The sequence below is a fragment of the Coregonus clupeaformis genome, chromosome 33 (genome assembly GCF_020615455.1).
Source record: "Coregonus clupeaformis isolate EN_2021a chromosome 33, ASM2061545v1, whole genome shotgun sequence".
Lineage (NCBI taxonomy): Eukaryota > Metazoa > Chordata > Actinopteri > Salmoniformes > Salmonidae > Coregonus > Coregonus clupeaformis.
In genome coordinates, this window is record NC_059224.1 from 29629361 (window position 1) to 29646432 (window position 17072).

At 45.1% G+C, this 17072-nt stretch overlaps 1 protein-coding gene across 4 annotated transcripts in view; it reads left to right on the top strand.

The window, feature by feature from the left end:
* The window catches only part of med23 (mediator complex subunit 23), a 33540-nt gene that overhangs the window by 7774 nt on the left and 8694 nt on the right, over positions 1–17072 (top strand). For 2 of the 4 annotated variants that reach the window (XM_041860680.2, XM_041860682.2), the window contains 13 exons: positions 1306–1551; positions 2426–2568; positions 2863–3037; positions 5831–5994; positions 7033–7157; positions 7257–7474; positions 9549–9729; positions 9972–10142; positions 10542–10758; positions 10984–11220; positions 11485–11650; positions 11988–12060; positions 12391–12605. In XM_041860680.2, coding sequence (XP_041716614.1) covers positions 1306–1551; positions 2426–2568; positions 2863–3037; positions 5831–5994; positions 7033–7157; positions 7257–7474; positions 9549–9729; positions 9972–10142; positions 10542–10758; positions 10984–11220; positions 11485–11650; positions 11988–12060; positions 12391–12605 — 2331 coding nt within the window. The remainder of the gene's footprint in view (positions 1–1305; positions 1552–2425; positions 2569–2862; positions 3038–5830; positions 5995–7032; positions 7158–7256; positions 7475–9548; positions 9730–9971; positions 10143–10541; positions 10759–10983; positions 11221–11484; positions 11651–11987; positions 12061–12390; positions 12606–17072) is intronic. The other 2 variants (XM_041860681.2, XM_041860683.2) reach the window with 1 other exon arrangement.

A 17072-nucleotide genomic window follows, 5' to 3' on the forward strand; every position in this document is an offset into this window, starting at 1 on the left:
TTGTTACGTTACATCCTTATTCTAAAATTGATTACATTATACTTTTTTTCTCATCAATCTACACACAATACACTCCATAATGACAAAGCGATAACAGGTTTTTAGATTTGTTTTGCAAAAAACAAATACCTTATTTACATAAGTATTCAGACCCTTTGCTATGAGACTCAAAATTGAGCTCAGGTGCATCCTGTTTCCATTGATCATCCTTGAGATGTTTCTACAACCTAATTGGAGTCCACCTGTGGTAAATTCAATTGATTGGAAATGACTTGGAAAGACACACGCCTGTCTATATAAGGTCCCACAGTTGACAGTGCATGTCAGAGCAAAAACCAAGCCATGAGGTCGAAGGAATTGTCCGTAGAGCTCCAAGACAGGATTGTGTTGAGGCACAGATCTGGGGAAGGGTACCAAAAAATGTCTGCAGCATTGAAGGTCCCCAAGAACACAGTGGCCTCCATTATTCTTAAATGGAAGAAGTTTGGAACCACCTAGACTCTTCCTAAAGCTGGCCGCCCGGTCGGGGGAGAAGGGCCTTGGTCAGGGAGGTGATCGAGGGAAAGATGAACGGAGCAAAGTACAGAGAGATCCTTGATGAAAACCTGCTCCAGAGCACTCAGGACCTCCGACTGGGGCGAAGGTTCACCTTCCAACAGGACAACGACCCTAAGCACACAGCCAAGACAACGCAGGAATGGCTTCGGGACAAGTCTCTGAATGCCCTTGAGTGGCCCAGCCAGAGACCGGACTTGAACCCAATCGAACATCTCTGGAGAGACCTGAAAATAGCTGTGCAGCGACGCTCCCCATCCAACCTGACAGAGCTTGAGAGGATCTGCAGAGAAGAATGGGAGAAACTCCCATACAGGTGTGCCAAGCTTGTACCGTCATGCCCAAGAAAACTCAAGGCTGTAATCGCTGCCAAAGGTGCTTCAACAAAGTAAAGGGTCTGAATACTTACGTAAATGTGATATTTCAGTTTTTTATTTATTTATACATTTGCAAACATTTCTAAAAACCTGTTTTTGCTTTGTCATAATGGGGTATTGTGTGTAAATTGATGAGAAAAACAAAACAATTGAATCCATTTTAGAATAAGGCTGTAATGTAACAAAATGTGGAAAAAGTCAAGGGATCTGAATACTTTCCGAATGCACTGTAACTCACAGATGCATGATTTGTGATGCCTTGATAGTCAGTTTGAGATAAAAGCAACATCTCAAATCTGGGATTCGATTGCATTTAAACTGATTGCCTCCTATCCCCTGTAATATTGTATTCTACCTGTCCTTTTGTGTTTAGGTTTCTCCAGCAGAGCCTGAGGAACAAGTCCCTGGGGATGACAGACTACAAGATCGCCCTGCTGTGTAATGCCTACTCCACTAACTCCGAGTGCTTCACTCTGCCCATGGGCGTGCTGGTGGAGACTATCTATGGCAACGGCAGCATGCGCATCACCCTGCCTGGCACCAACTGTACCGCATCAGGCTCTGTCACACCACTACCCATGAACCTCCTGGACTCCCTCACCGTCCACGCCAAGATGAGGTGGGCAATGCTTACCATAGAGATAGATACTGTATGTCTCTATAGTCCCTACAACCACTACTACTGTTCCTTTCGTTGGTGCTGTCAGGATATCACAGCAACATCAAAAGTAATACTTCATTTAGCTCTTACTAGGGGTTATTGAAGTAAGAATGGAACAGTCTGTCTACGAGAGGCTTACAGAAAGACTTGAGGATGCATCCTATGGTGTTTTTAATTAACTAAAAAAACACCCTGCACTCTACTTAAATGCATTATTTTAGACCCCTGCCAAGTTTTTTTTTAAGGACATGCCATTATGCAATTTTGTTCACATTTAAACTGCCCTATTTAAAATGCAATAAGGCTTGGATAATTCGTTTGAATTTAAACACATAACATTTACACGTTGGCATTTTCCCTCGCTCGGTTTAGTGTAGCCCAGGGTGTATGAAATGAAATGGCTCTGTGCTAAATTACAAAGAACAGATGAGAGCGTTGAAGAGTGATGTCTTCTCCCTCTCCTGTTAATCACTGTTGTATTCTCCCTGCTGTTAGTTGCCATTTACAACCAAAGGATAGAGGGTGATAGTGATGAGTTTAAACAGCATCCATCCATTTCAACCTAAAAGCTATTTTTACAGATGAGTGGGTTCTACTTTTTTTTTTTTTTATCTGCTCTGGCTGCTTTGCAGATGATTCAGTGCTAATTCATTTTACAATAAAGCCATCTGCAATTTCTGAGCCAATAATGCCTCGAACATTCAGCTATTTTCTGCAAATACCAACACTTGCATAAATAGTATTCTGACAGTTTTGTGATCAAAGCATAATAAATAAGGTGAAAACTGCATACATTAGTCAAATCTCATTCACATTTCTCCTGTACGTTCAGCCTGATCCATAGCATCGCCACGCGGGTGATCAAGTTGGCCCACGCCAAGTCCAGCATCGCCCTGGCCCCAGCCCTGGTGGAGACCTACAGCAGACTGCTGGTCTACATGGAGATAGAATCTCTGGGCATCAAAGGATTCATCAGTAAGTCCTGCAGTCTCTGAATCCCCTTATAGACCTTATCAATCCCTGCCTGCATTTTTTCAAAAAGAGACCTGGTTCATGTTCAGAAAGGCACACCATAACAAAATGTTTTGCAATGGAAAAACTAAAATGTGTGTTCTTATTTGACAAGTTCAGTTTGTAGCTCCCAGTTTCCAAATGTTTTCTCCCTGCTGTGTTCGACCCTGGCCTGAGCGGCAGCATGGCCAGCTTAACTGTATTACAAATGGATCACAGATGTTCTAACTACAACAACATGATGTTCTGTTTTACCAGGCCAGCTCCTGCCCAATGTGTTCAAGTCCCACGCCTGGGGCATCCTTCACACTCTGCTGGAGATGTTCAGCTACCGTATGCACCACATCCAGCCCCACTACCGCGTCCAGCTGCTCAGTCACCTGCACTCGCTTGCTGCCGTGCCCCAGACCAACCAGAACCAGCTGCACCTCTGGTCAGTAACCACAGGATCAGGCACAGTCAGACACCATTTTTAGGGCCAGGGCCCGGTTGCATAAAACACCTTAAGTTAATTTCCCCCCTTATCTTTTCCCTTAAAGTTTCCTTAATTTTAATAAGTCAGTTGCACAAAACATTTTAAAGTTGAATTCCCCCCTTTAATTAAGTGAAAAAGTTAAAGGTGCCCTTGAGGTCCCTTAACTGCTTCATTCAGTATGGCTATAAATGTAAACAGCATTTGTGGAGGTGAATGTTGCTTTCATCTGCCCTGGCTACAAAAGAAACACATCAACCAGCTAGCTACTTAGCTAAACAATGGAAGATGCACAGTCCATGGCTACAAAGTCTGTAAGCTAGCTTGAAGTGTTAGCAAGTAATAGAAACAAGTTGAGAAAAAAGTAACTACAAGAAACGTGGTTTATAATCATCTGAAGCAATTTGGTTGTCCTGTTTTGATTGTAGACGTTCTATTTTACTATCTCACAAAATAAATGTGATCTCTTTGACAATATGTTTTGTCAGTGAATCAGGCAGTCTCCATGGTAACCAGATACTCTTTCTACAGTACATACCTTCAAACTACCATAAAACCCCTTAAGTATGCCATTACGTAAAGGAATATTTGAGGAGCTCTATGCAACGCCCTTAAACAATTCCCTTAGGTAAGGGAAAATTACTTAAGATGTTTTATGCAACTGGGCCAAGGAGATTTTTTCTGACCTTGTGATCTGACCAGGAAACACTTCACACCCTAGTTGTAATTATATAATATAACTAGGGCCCTGAATATTTCCTGGTTAGGTAATTTGGCCAGTAAAAACTCCTGGCTTCACCTACAGTGAGGGGGGAAAAAAGTATTTGATCCCCTGCTGATTTTGTACATTTGCCCACTGACAAAGAAATGATCAGTCTATAATTTTAATGGTAGGTTTATTTGAACAGTGAGAGACAGAATAACAAAACAAAAATCCAGAAAAACGCATGTCAAAAATGCTATAAATTGATTTGCATTTTAATGAGGGAAATAAGTATTTGACCCCCTCTCAATCAGAAAGATTTCTGGCTCCCAGGTGTCTTTTATACAGGTAATGAGCTGAGATTAGGAGCACACTCTTAAAGGGAGTGCTCCTAATCTCAGCTTGTTACCTGTATAAAAGACACCTGTCCACGAAGCAATCAATCAATCAGATTCCAAACTCTCCACCATGGCCAAGACCAAAGAGCTCTCCAAGGATGTCGGGACAAGATTGTAGACCTACACAAGGCTGGAATGGGCTACAAGACCATCGCCAAGCAGCTTGGTGAGAAGGTGACAACAGTTGGTACGATTATTCGCAAATGGAAGAAACACAAAATAACTGTCAATCTCCCTCGGCCTGGGGCTCCATGCAAGATCTCACCTCGTGGAGTTGCAATGAACATGAGAACGGTGAGGAATCAGCCCAGAACTACACGGGAGGATCTTGTCAATGATCTCAAGGCAGCTGGGTCCATAGTCACCAAGAAAACAATTGGTAACACGCTACGCCGTGAAGGACTGAAATCCTGCAGCGCCCGCAAGGTCCCCCTGCTCAAGAAAGCACATACAGGCCCGTCTGAAGTTTGCCAATGAACATCTGAATGATTCAGAGGAGAACTGGGTGAAAGTGTTGTGGTCAGATGAGACCAAAATCGAGCTCTTTGGCATCAACTCAACTCGCCGTGTTTGGAGGAGGAGGAATGCTGCCTATGACCCCAAGAACACCATCCCCACCGTCAAACGTTGAGGTGGAAACATTATGCTTTGGGGGTGTTTTTCTGTTAAGGGGACAGGACAACTTCACCGCATCAAAGGGACGATGGACGGGGCCATGTACCGTCGAATCTTAGGTGAGAACCTCCTTCCCTCAGCCAGGGCATTGAAAATGGGTCGTGGATGGGTATTCCAGCATGACAATGACCCAAAACACACGGCCAAGGCAACAAAGGAGTGGCTCAAGAAGAAGCACATTAAGGAGTGGCCTAGCCAGTCTCCAGACCTTAATCCCATAGAAAATCTGTGGAGGGAGCGGAAGGTTCGAGTTGCCAAACATCAGGCTCGAAACCTTAATGACTTGGAGAAGATCTGCAAAGAGGAGTGGGACAAAATCCCTCCTGAGATGTGTGCAAACCTGGTGGCCAACTACAAGAAACGTCTGACCTCTGTGATTGCCAACAAGGGTTTTGCCACCAAGTACTAAGTCATGTTTTGCAGAGGGGTCAAATACTTATTTCCCTCATTAAAATGCAAATCAATTTATAACATTTTTGACATGCGTTTTTCTGGATTTTGTTGTTGTTATTCTGTCTCTCACTCTTCAAATAAACCTACCATTAAAATTATAGACTGATCATTTCTTTGTCAGTGGGCAAACGTACAAAATCAGCAGGGGATCAAATACTTTTTTCCCTCACTGTACGTGGTCAGCACCACAGGGGTTACAGGTCCTTGAGCTCCTGCGTAGGCAGGCAGGGCTTATTACAATCATGCTGACTCTGACAGAAACATAAGACCAGAAAGGATTTAGTACTAGTCTATACTCTGGGGTCAAGCCAGTGCAAGCCAAGGTGTTATACAACAGTGTCTTAAAATGTAAAGAGGAATGATGTGCTATTGAGCGGAAGTAATTCATTGTCAATTCAATAAGAACGTTCCATATAAACATAGAAATGGGTCAGCGCTTTGCAAAGACGCAACTCTGTACATAAACACTAGCTTTTACTGTCATATAAAAGTAACCTTTTTGTCTTCCTGTTTCTGTGTCCTCAGTGTTGAGAGCACAGCGTTAAGGTTGATCACAGCGTTGGGGAGTTCCGAGGTTCAGCCTCAGTTTACCCGCTTCCTCAGTGACCCCAAAACGGTGCTGTCTGCTGAATCTGAGGAGCTCAATCGTGCCCTCATCCTCACTCTGGCCAGAGCCACCCACGTCACAGGTCTGCATCTATCTAACCTACACTACTGGTCAAAAGTTTTAGAACACCTGCTCATTCAAGGGTTTTTCTTTATTTTTACTATTTTCTACATTGTAGAATAATAGTGAAGACATCAAAACTATGAAATAACACATATGGAATCATGTAGTAACCAAGAAAGTGTTAAACAAATCAAAATATATTTTATATTTGAGATTCTTCAAATAACCACCCTTTGCCTTGATGACAGCTTTGTACACTCTTGGCATTCTCTCAACCAGCTTCATGAGGTAGTCACCTGGAATGCTTTTAAATTAACAGGTGTGCCTTCTTAAAAGTTCATTTGTGGAATTTCTTTCCTTCTTAATGCGTTTCAGCCAATCAGTTGTGTTGTGACAAGGTGGGGGGTATACAGAAGATAGCCCTATTTGGTAAAAGACCAAGTCCATATTATGGCAAGAACAGCTCAAATAAGCAAAGAGAAACGACAGTCCATCATTACTTTAAGACATGAAGGTCAGTCAATACGGAAAATGTCAAGAACTTTGAAAGTTTCTTCAAGTGCAGTTGCAAAAACCATCATGTCTTTGTGAAGGCAGAGTGAAGGAAAAGCAGCCAACAAGTGCTCAGCATATGTGGGATCTCCTTCAAGACTGTTGGAAAAGCATTCCAGGTGAAGCTGGTTGAGAGAATGCCAAGAGTGTGCAAAGCTGTCTGTCATCAAGGCAAAGGGTGGCTACTTTGAAAAATATAAAATATGTTTAACACTTTTTTGGTTACTACATGATTCCATATGTGTTATTTCATAGCTTTGATATCTTCACTGTTATTCTACAATGTAGAAAATAGTAAAAATAAAGAAAAACCCTTGAATGAGTAGGTGTTCAAAAACTTTTGACCGGTAGTGAATATGTAATGTTACTTCAACATTTAACACGTGTCTGATAATGGTTGTGAAACTCATTATAGGTCAGTGTAATGCTGACTAGTAGGTTAGCATTAACAAAACGTTATCCTAACCCAAGACTAATTTTCCTTCCACTGCTTTCTCTGGTCCAGATTTCTTCACAGGCTCTGACTCCATCCAGGGTACGTGGTGTAAGGACATCCTGCAGACCATCATGAACTTTACTCCTCATAACTGGGCCTCTCACACCCTTAGCTGCTTCCCTGCTCCTCTTCAGGTACAGAGAGATAGTCACTAACTGGGATTAGGGTTTATGTCTACGGGGGCAGCCATAGAGAATTAAGAAAAACACATATCTGTGTGCGTGTTCCCCCAGGCGTTCTTCAAGCAGAACAACGTTCCCCAGGAGAGCCGCTTCAACCTGAAGAAGAACGTGGAGGAGGAATACAGGAAGTGGAAGAGCATGACCAATGAGAACGACATCATCACCCACTTCTCCATGCAGGGATCGCCGCCCCTCTTCCTGTGTCTGCTTTGGAAGATGCTGCTGGAGACTGACCACATCAACCAGATCGGCTTCAGGTACACCACAAAGTATTCACTTCTTTTCTATTCTATTTTACACATGATCACACACTGGTTGCACAACACTTAACCATTTTATTTGTGCGTTTATTAAATGTGTTTGACAGAGACAGTACACATTAATCAACGTTTCAGGTTCAACATCTCTTCACATCAATTCATATTTAACGGTAGCAGGACCATATACTGTAGATTTGTTCTCATTGTCCTGCTGATGTATGGTCATTAATAAATAGTATAAGGTAACCTGGGACCATTTTAATAAGGTCAACATTCTGATTGGCTGAGTTCTGTGAATGTTAAGTGAGTGGGAAAAAGAGGGCATGGCTTCCCTGTGGTGCAGCTGCTCCCTCTCCAGACAAAGGACGGTTTTGTGGATGGAAAAGCCTGACCACACACACAGACCTACCTCTCCTCAACATCACACTTGTCATTCTAATCACGAGCTCTGGGAGATAATAACCTCGACACGCTCTGACAGCACCAATACAGCTCCGCTGCCGCTATCATCTTGTTTTTAATTTATTTCTCTGAGCTTTTTTCCCAAGACACAGTCTGTACTAGCAAGGCAGTTTTAAAGTACTTTCTGAAGCAGAAGTCATGGCGACTGCCTGACAACCTGTAGTCAGTGCCGTCCTGCTAAAGTGCTGTTGCTGATTCCATCTTACAGTGTGGAAATCAGCACAGCATCACAACCAATCCCTGGAGCCAGATTTCTGGCATGTGATGAGTGCTACTGTTCCATAGAGGCTATGTGCTGTCTGCTTTCTCTGCAGGCCAGGTGTTTGAGGGGATTGGAGAGCAGAGCTTTTCTGCTTATCACCAGGCAGGAGGAGTGAATTGGCTGTGAAGGCCTGTTGTTTGCATAACCCTTCCGGAGAGAGTTTCTGCAAAAGTTCTTAAACACTCCAATGACTCCCTCCCAAGCACCTTCTATCCCTCTCTCTCTATCTCTATCCCTCCCTGGCATTTTCTTTCCAACTCTCCCTCTTTCTCTCTCCATCTCTCGTCTGTAGGAAAGAATCTGTGGCCTCTCCCTCTGTCCCACACAGAGTTTAAGTGTGAGGAATGAGAATAGCGTTCTCTACTGTAAACCTGCCTGGGCTCTTTACGTCACTACCCAGTCGAGAGTGATGGCTTTCCTCGAGTAGGCAGTCATGCACCGCACGCCACCATTTGTAATATGATTTACCGCCAGTGAAAGGTATTTTGCAACAGGGCTTTTAAGACGTGACTAAGGACTTTGATGGGATAGTGCTCCCGCTTTTGCGGTGACTGGCTGCTGGTAATGACAGCCTGTTAATACAACTGAGCTGGTACAGTAAAACTGCTCTCTTCCTGTCCTCTAAATAGGGCCTGTCTGCTAGGAAGCTGGAGCCTGGGGGATTGGGAGATGTCAGTGGTGGTTGTGGTTGTGGTAGACCCGTGGGGCGGCGCGCAATTGGCCCAGGGTAGGGGAGGGAATGGCCGGCAGGGATGTAGCTCAGTTGGTAGAGCATGGTGTTTGCAACGCCAGGGTTGTGGGTTCGATTCCCACAGGGGGTATGAAAAAAAATATATATATATATTAATGTATGCACTGTAAGTCGCTCTGGATAAGAGCGTCTGCTAAATGACTTAAATGTAAAAAATGTAGGGCCAGGTGGGGTGGTAGGAAGGCCACCCCAAGGGGCACTACCAATGGGAAGGGGCTGCTGGGGGCCCTAGGTTTGGCTCTCAGCATCTGAATGCTGTTATAATAATAATAATAATAACACACCGACACACACACTCACACACGCACTAGAAGCAGATGGTGTCAGAAAGCTGTTTGGTGGTTGTTTGTGTTGATGATTGCTGTAAGAGTGCTGATGGTGTTTGAGATAACAGCTTTGCGTTGAATCATGAAGTAATTGTGTTATTGACAGATGGCCTTTTGAATTCAGAGGAATGAATACTAACTAGTAATGATGACTCATGGTAAACAAGCAATGGTACTGTACATTATGTTAATTTGACGTGTGACTGTGCATGTGTCTGTCTGTCTGTGTGTTGTGAGACGAGGCCGTCCTCCTGACCAGCCGTGTGTCCTGTCTTGCCCCAGGGTTCTGGAGAGGATCGGGGCGCGGGCGCTGGTGGCCCATGTCAGGACGTTTGCAGACTTCCTGGTCTATGAGTTCTCCACGTCGGCCGGTGGCCAGCAGCTCAACAAGTGTATCGAGATCCTCAACGACATGGTGTGGAAGTACAACATTGTCACGCTGGACAGACTCATCCTGTGTCTGGTAAGGATGAGACAATGCATTTGAAACTATGGGCCAGTCATATGGTTTTCCTCAAATTAAGTATTTGAAAGCTTCAGTCACATTAATAATTACGTTTTCAGATGATGTACATTAATATCTCATTGTTCAATATAAATCTGGTTCAGTTGTGATATAACAATGTTTAATTCCCTACTAACCTCTTCCCAATCACTTCCCTCGCTCTTATCTTATCTCCCTCTCCTCCCCCTTCTCCTCTCCAGGCCATGAGGAGTCACGAGGGTAATGAGGCCCAGGTCTGCTACTTCATCATCCAGCTCCTCCTCCTCAAGCCCAACGACTTCCGCAACCGTGTCTCCGACTTCGTCAAGGAGAACGCCCCCGAGCACTGGCTGCAGAGCGACTGGCACACCAAGCACATGGCCTACCACAAGGTACCGTACTGGCCCCAACCCTGGAGGTCTGACTGACAGCTCCAGCATGAAAAGAGCAACGCTGCCTGAAAGACAGTCTGAAAAGAACCACTGAGCACAGAGAGGGGTTCAAGGCGATACGAACGTAAATGTCAACGGGCGGCCACTATAGTTCAGCCTGCACCGTTGCCTGTTGACATTTGGCCCTGTTTTTAAATGTGACATTTACATTGGCTGGGCTGGGATTTCAACTGAGCCTTCTGTGGAGTTAGCTGGGTTAAGTCTCCATCTGTTCTACTGTGGTGACTGAATAACCTCCACTCACTGTTTCACTGCTCCCAAGCTTGCTCTTTTAATAAAGCTTAAAGGTGATACAGTTCCATTTGACTTGGACTGTTGTTTTCTTCCCTATGATAACAGAAATACCCGGAGAAGCTGTACTTTGAGGGCTTGGCAGAGCAGGTGAACCCACCCATGCAGCAGCAGTCCCACTACCTGCCCATCTACTTTGGTAACGTGTGCCTGCGCTTCCTGCCCGTCTTTGACATTGTCATCCATCGCTTCCTGGAGCTGCTGCCCGTCTCCAAGTCCCTGGAGACCTTACTGGACCACCTGGGAGGACTCTACAAGTTCCACGGTGAGGGGAGGGTAGAAGAACATGGGGAATAGTTCTGGTCTGTTGCTTTGATTGTATATACAGCCTGGGGGGTATACTAACATCTCGAAAGAGCACTGATAGAAAACCCCTTTATTAATCAATGTTATGCTTGTACATTTGGAATGATGTGATGTGATGAGGTCCGTTCAGATGGTGGGTCTAATTGAACTAACTGAAGTGTGTGTTTCTCTGTGTCGTCTCCAGACCGTCCGGTGACCTACCTGTACAACACGCTCCACTACTACGAGCGTCACCTGCGTGAACGCACCAACCTGAAGAGGAAGCTGGTGCACGCCATCATGAGCTCTCTGAAGGACAACCGGGCGCCAGGCTGGTGCCTGAGTGAGACCTACATCAAGTGTGGCATGAACCCCCGTGAAGACAACATCTGGATCCCCGATGACACCTACTACTGCAAGCTCATCGGACGCCTCGTCGACAATATCCTTTCTTGTTGTTTATGCCGGAGCACATTTGACCTGTCCAAATCATTATCAGACAGTTTTCTATGTCTCTGTCCTGTTGGGATGTTCAGACTGATGAAAAGTAGTCTTATAACATCTGTGAGGGAATAGTTGATGTGCTAGATTGCTAGAAATTATTTCCTAGAATAACAGTCTATGGTGTATTCACACACTGTTGTGTAGATGGAGTGCTCTCCCAATGATGAGTATCTTCAGTATCATCCTTGACCTGCTGTCTCACCGATGGCTGGCAAGTCCCCCGGGCCGTTCCCCAACTGTGACTGGAGATTCAACGAGTTCCCCAACCCGGCCGCCCATGCTCTCCACGTCACCTGTGTAGAGCTGATGGCCCTAGCAGTGCCCGGCAAGGAGGTGGGCAACGCCCTGCTCAGCGTCGTCCTCAAGAGGTCAGAATGGGGTCATAGATCAAACAGGGGCCAGTAAGCAGCCAATTAGAGGGGAGATTGAACGGTCTCTAGGCTATATAAACAACCACAGTCTTGTATGTTGATTGCACTGCTCTCTTGATGCGTGTGTAAATGTTCCCTCATTATGCAGATGTTATTGTGTGAGGAATGGAGGATGAGTAATCTTAAAGTGGTGCTGAATCACTGCAGTGTGTTAGCTTTCTGCAGAGCTCAGTTAGACCTGTGTGCCCCTCTAGATGACAGTGTCTGTATCTGTATGGTGTTGTGATTGATTGGCCTCTTGATGTCATGTCATGTCATGTGACCTCCCTCACAGCCAACCGCTGGTGCCTCGGGAGAACATCACAGCCTGGATGAACGCTATCGGCCTGGTGATCACTGCCTTGCCTGTAAGACTCAGCTCTGTTCACACACACACACTAGCACAAAGGCTTTGTTACATATCAGCAACATATTGCGCCAGGAATCTGTAGTCTACGGCCCACAGCAAAGTTTCCACTATCCATGAAAAACAAAGTCCATAAATTGTTGGTCTTACTGCTCACAGTGTAATTCTGTGCAGCCAGACAGTAGTGACAGCTTTACCCAAATAAACATCTACATCCTTCAGCTGTCCTCCAGACTCCAGAGAACTGTCTGGAAGCCTCTCTAAGGTCTGAAACGTGAGCTAAACGGTATGCGTGTCTGTCTGTGTCTGCGTGTCTCTTTCGTCTCTCTAGGAGCCTTACTGGGTGGTCCTGCAGGACCGTATTGTGAGTGTGCTGGGCAGTCCGTGCCTCACCACAGAGACTGAGTGGGTGGGGTACCCCTTCGCGCTGCTGGACTTCACCGCCTGCCACCAGTCCTACTCCGAGATGTACTGCAGCTACGTGCTGGCCCTGGCCCACGCCGTGTGGCACCACTCCAGCATCGGACAGCTCTCCCTTATTCCCAAGTAAGACCCAACAGTAGCCCCCTGATTAGCTGTTCTCCAGCCCTCTAGTCCTGGTCCACCAGCTGCCCCCTGATTAGCTGTTCTCCAGCCCTCTAGTCCTGGTCCACCAGCTGCCCCCTGATTAGCTGTTCTCCAGCCCTCTAGTCCTGGTCCACCAGCTGCCCCCTGATTAGCTGTTCTCCAGCCCTCTAGTCCTGGTCCACCAGCTGCCCCCTGATTAGCTGTTCTCCAGCCCTCTAGTCCTGGTCCACCAGCTGCCCCCTGATTAGCTGTTCTCCAGCCCTCTAGTCCTGGTCCACCAGTAGCTCTGCTCCTAACTCTCCTCACCAAGTAAGGCCCTCCAGTCATGGGGTACGTCCCAATAATACCTCCTTTCTTCTGAAGTCTACACTCATTCACTACTTCCCACAAATCTAAAAGCATTGGATTGGTGGAGACATGGGGTAGTGGCAGTTTCCACCATATTTCTTATATCAGTCAATGGGGTTTTCTCGTTTGGGCAAAAGACCATCCTCCTTCCTCTGTCCTCTGTCCTCTATCCTCCGTGACCAGGAAACCGATAAGTGGTTGAGGAGTGTGTCAATTGCTTGGTAGGCAAACGGAAGAGTGTCCTCCCCTCTTCGATAGCCATCTTTCATCGAGGATACTTGTGTATCCTACCACGGAAGAGTTTTGAAATCTGCCACACCCCCTTTGAATCAGCTATTGTTTTGTCAGAGGAGAAAAACATGCCCACGTTTAAAAACAATATGCTACTTATTGGTTTATCAAAATATCTTGAACATCTACAGTTGAAGTCGGAAGTTTACATACACTTATTTTTCAACCACTCCACAAATTTCTTGTTAACAAACTATAGTTTTGGCAAGTCGGTTAGGACATCTACTTTGTGCATGATAAAAGTCATTTTTCCATCAATTGTTTACAGACAGTTTATTTCACTTATAATTCACTATCACAATTCCAGTGGGTCAGAAGTTTACATACACTAAGTTGACTGTGCCTTTTAAACAGCTTGGAAAATTCCAGAAAATAATGTTGTGGCTTTAGAAGCTTCTGATAGGCTAATTGACATCATTTTAGTCAATTGGAGGTGTACCTGTGGATGTATTTCAAGGCCTACCTTCAGACTCAGTGCCTCTTTGCTTGACATCATGGGAAAATCAAAAGCCATCAGAAAAAACATTGTAGACCTCCACAAGTCTGGTTCATCCTTGGGAGCAATTTCCAAATGCCTGAAGGTACCACGTTCATCTGTACAAACAATAGTACGCAAGTATAAACACCATGGGACCACGCAGCCATCATACCGCTCAGGAAGGAGATGCGTACTTTGGTGCGAAAAGTGCAAATCAATCCCAGAACAGCAGCAAAGGACCTTGTGAAGATGCTGGAAGAAACAGGTACAATAGTATCTACAGTGGGGAGAACAAGTATTTTATACACTGCCAATTTTGCAGGTTTTCCTACTTACAAAGCATGTAGAGGTCTGTAATTTTTATCATAGGTACACTTCAACTGTGAGAGACGGAATCTAAAACAAAAATCCAGAAAATCACATTGTATGATTTTTAAGTAATTAATTTGCATTTTATTGCATGACATAAGTATTTGATACATCAGAAAAGCAGAACTTAATATTTGGTACAGAAACCTTTGTTTGCAATTACAGCGATCATACGTTTCCTGTAGGTCTTGACCAGGTTTGCACACACTGCAGCAGGGATTTTGGCCCACTCCTCCATGCAGACCTTCTCCAGATCCTTCAGGTTTCGGGGCTGTCACTGGGCAATACGGACTTTCAGCTCCCCTCCAAAGATTTTCTATTGGGTTCAGGTCTGGAGACTGGCTAGGCCACTCCAGGACCTTGAGATGCTTCTTACAGAGCCACTCCTTAGTTGCCCTGGCTTTGTGTTTCGGGTCGTTGTCATGCTGGAAGACCCAGCCACGACCCATCTTCAATGCTCTTACTGAGGGAAGGAGGTTCTTGGCCAAGATTTCGCGATACATCGCCCCATCCATCCTCCCCTCAATACGGTGCAGTCGTCCTGTCCCCTTTGCAGAAAAGCATCCACAAAGAATGATGTTTCCACCTCCATGCTTCACGGTTGGGATGGTGTTCTTGGGGTTGTACTCATCCTTCTATTCTATGTGTGTCTCATCAGACCACATGACCTTCTCCCATTCCTCCTCTGGATCATCCAGATGGTCATTGGAAAACTTCAGATGGGCCTGGAAATGCGCTGGCTTGAGCAGGGGGACCTTGCGTGTGCTGCAGGATTTTAATCCATGACGGCTCTCTTCAGGTCATTGACCAGGTCCTGCCGTGTAGTTCTGGGCTGATCCCTCACCTTCCTCATGATCATTGATGCCCCACGAGGTGAGATCTTGCATGGAGCCCCAGACCAAGGATGATTGACCGTCATCTTGAACTTCTTCCATTTTCTAATAATTGCGCCAACAGTTGTTGCCTTCTCGCCAAGCTGCTTGCCTATTGTCCTGTAGCCCATCCCAGCCTTGTGCAGGTCTACAATTTTATCCCTGATGTCCTTACACAGCTCTCTGGTCTTGGCCATTGTGGAGAGGTTGGAGTCTGTTTGATTGAGTGTGTGGACAAGTGTCTTTTATACAGGTAACGAGTTCAAACAGGTGCAGTTAATACAGGTAATGAATGGAGAACAGGAGGGCTTCTTAAAGAAAAACTAACAGGTCTGTGAGAGCCGGAATTCTTACTGGTTGGTAGTTGATCAAATACTTATGTCATGCAATAAAATGCAAATTAATTACTTAAAAATCATACAATGTGATTTTCTGGATTTTTGTTTTCGATTCCGTCTCTCACAGTTGAAGTGTACCTATGATAAAAATAACAGACCTCTACATGCTTTGTAAGTAGGAAAACCTGCAAAATCGGCAGTGTATCAAATACTTGTTCTCCCCACTGTATATCCACAGTAAAACGAGTCCTATATCGACATAACCTGAAAGGCCGCTCAGCAAGGAAGAAGCCACTGCTCCAAAACCGCCATAAAAAAGCCAGACTACGGTTTGCAACTGCACATGGGGTCAAAGATCGTACTTTTTGGAGATATTTCCTCTGGTCTGATGAAACAAAAATAGAACTGTTTGGCCATAATGACCATTGTTATGTTTGGAGGAAAAAGTGGGATGCTTGCAAGCCGAAGAACACCATCCCAACCGTGAAGCAGGGGGGTGGCAGCATCATGCTGTGGGGGTGCTTTGCTGCAGGAGGGACTGGTGCACTTCACAAAATAGATGGCATCATGAGGAAGGAAAATTATGTGGATATATTGAAGAAACATCTCAAGACATCAGTCAGGAAGTTAAAGCTTGTTTGCAAATGGGTCTTCCAAATGGACAATGACCCCAAGCATACTTCCAAAGTTGTGGCAAAATGGCTTAAGGACAACAAAGTCAAGGTATTGGAGTGGCCATCACAAAGCCCTGACCTCAATGCTATAGAAAAAGCGTGTGCGAGCAAGGAGGCCTACAAACCTGACTCAGTTACACCAGCTCTGTCATGAGGAATGGGCCAAAATTCATCCAACTTATTGTGGGAAGCTTGTGGAAGGCTACCCGAAACGTTTGACCCAAGTTAAACAATTTAAAGGCAATGCTACCAAATACTAATTGAGTTTATGTAAACTTCTGACCCACTGGGAATGTGATGAAAGAAATAAAAGCTGAAATAAAGCATTCTCTCTACTATTATTCTGACATTTCACATTCTTAAAATAAACTGACCTAAGACAGGGAATTGTTACTAGGATTAAATGTCAGGAATTGTGAAAAACTGAGTTTAAATGTCTGGCTAAGGTGTATGTAAACTTCCGACTTCAACTGTAACTTAATTTGTTTTGATCACTTTACACATTTATTTTGGGATCCAGCCCTGTAAATGTCATTTTCCTAATGATGCGCTAGTGGAGAAGGACCATCTCAATTCAAGCAAGCGCATTTCCATCCACGTTCACTCTCCTCTCCGACTCTTCTCGATTAACTGACCTTTTTCAAAAGGAGGGGATGGAGGAGAGAGGATGTAGGAGGTGAGCAAATCTAATTGATAAAAGGCCATTTACTTTCAAATGACTGAAGGGAAGTGAACAAGTGCACACTTTGGGAGGAAGGAGACATAATTGGGAAATAGCCCCTCTAGCCTCCTCTCTCTCACTCCTTACCCCTTCTCCCTCCATCCCCTCCATCCCCACCATCTTGCCCCCTCCCTCAGCTCAGGCCCCTACCAGCCCAAGCTGCTCACGTCTGACTTATATCAGATGGGGTTTAGTTAAGACTGTCTGCTCCACTCCTACCCTGTGTTCAATCACAGAGGGATAGTCCTGCTGCCTCCCAGCTCAGGCTTAGCTTAGCAGGCCTTCTCATCTAGCCTGGGAATATCTCCCCCTATAACACTGTGTGTTCAGGCCTCGCTGGACTTCAAGCCCAAAG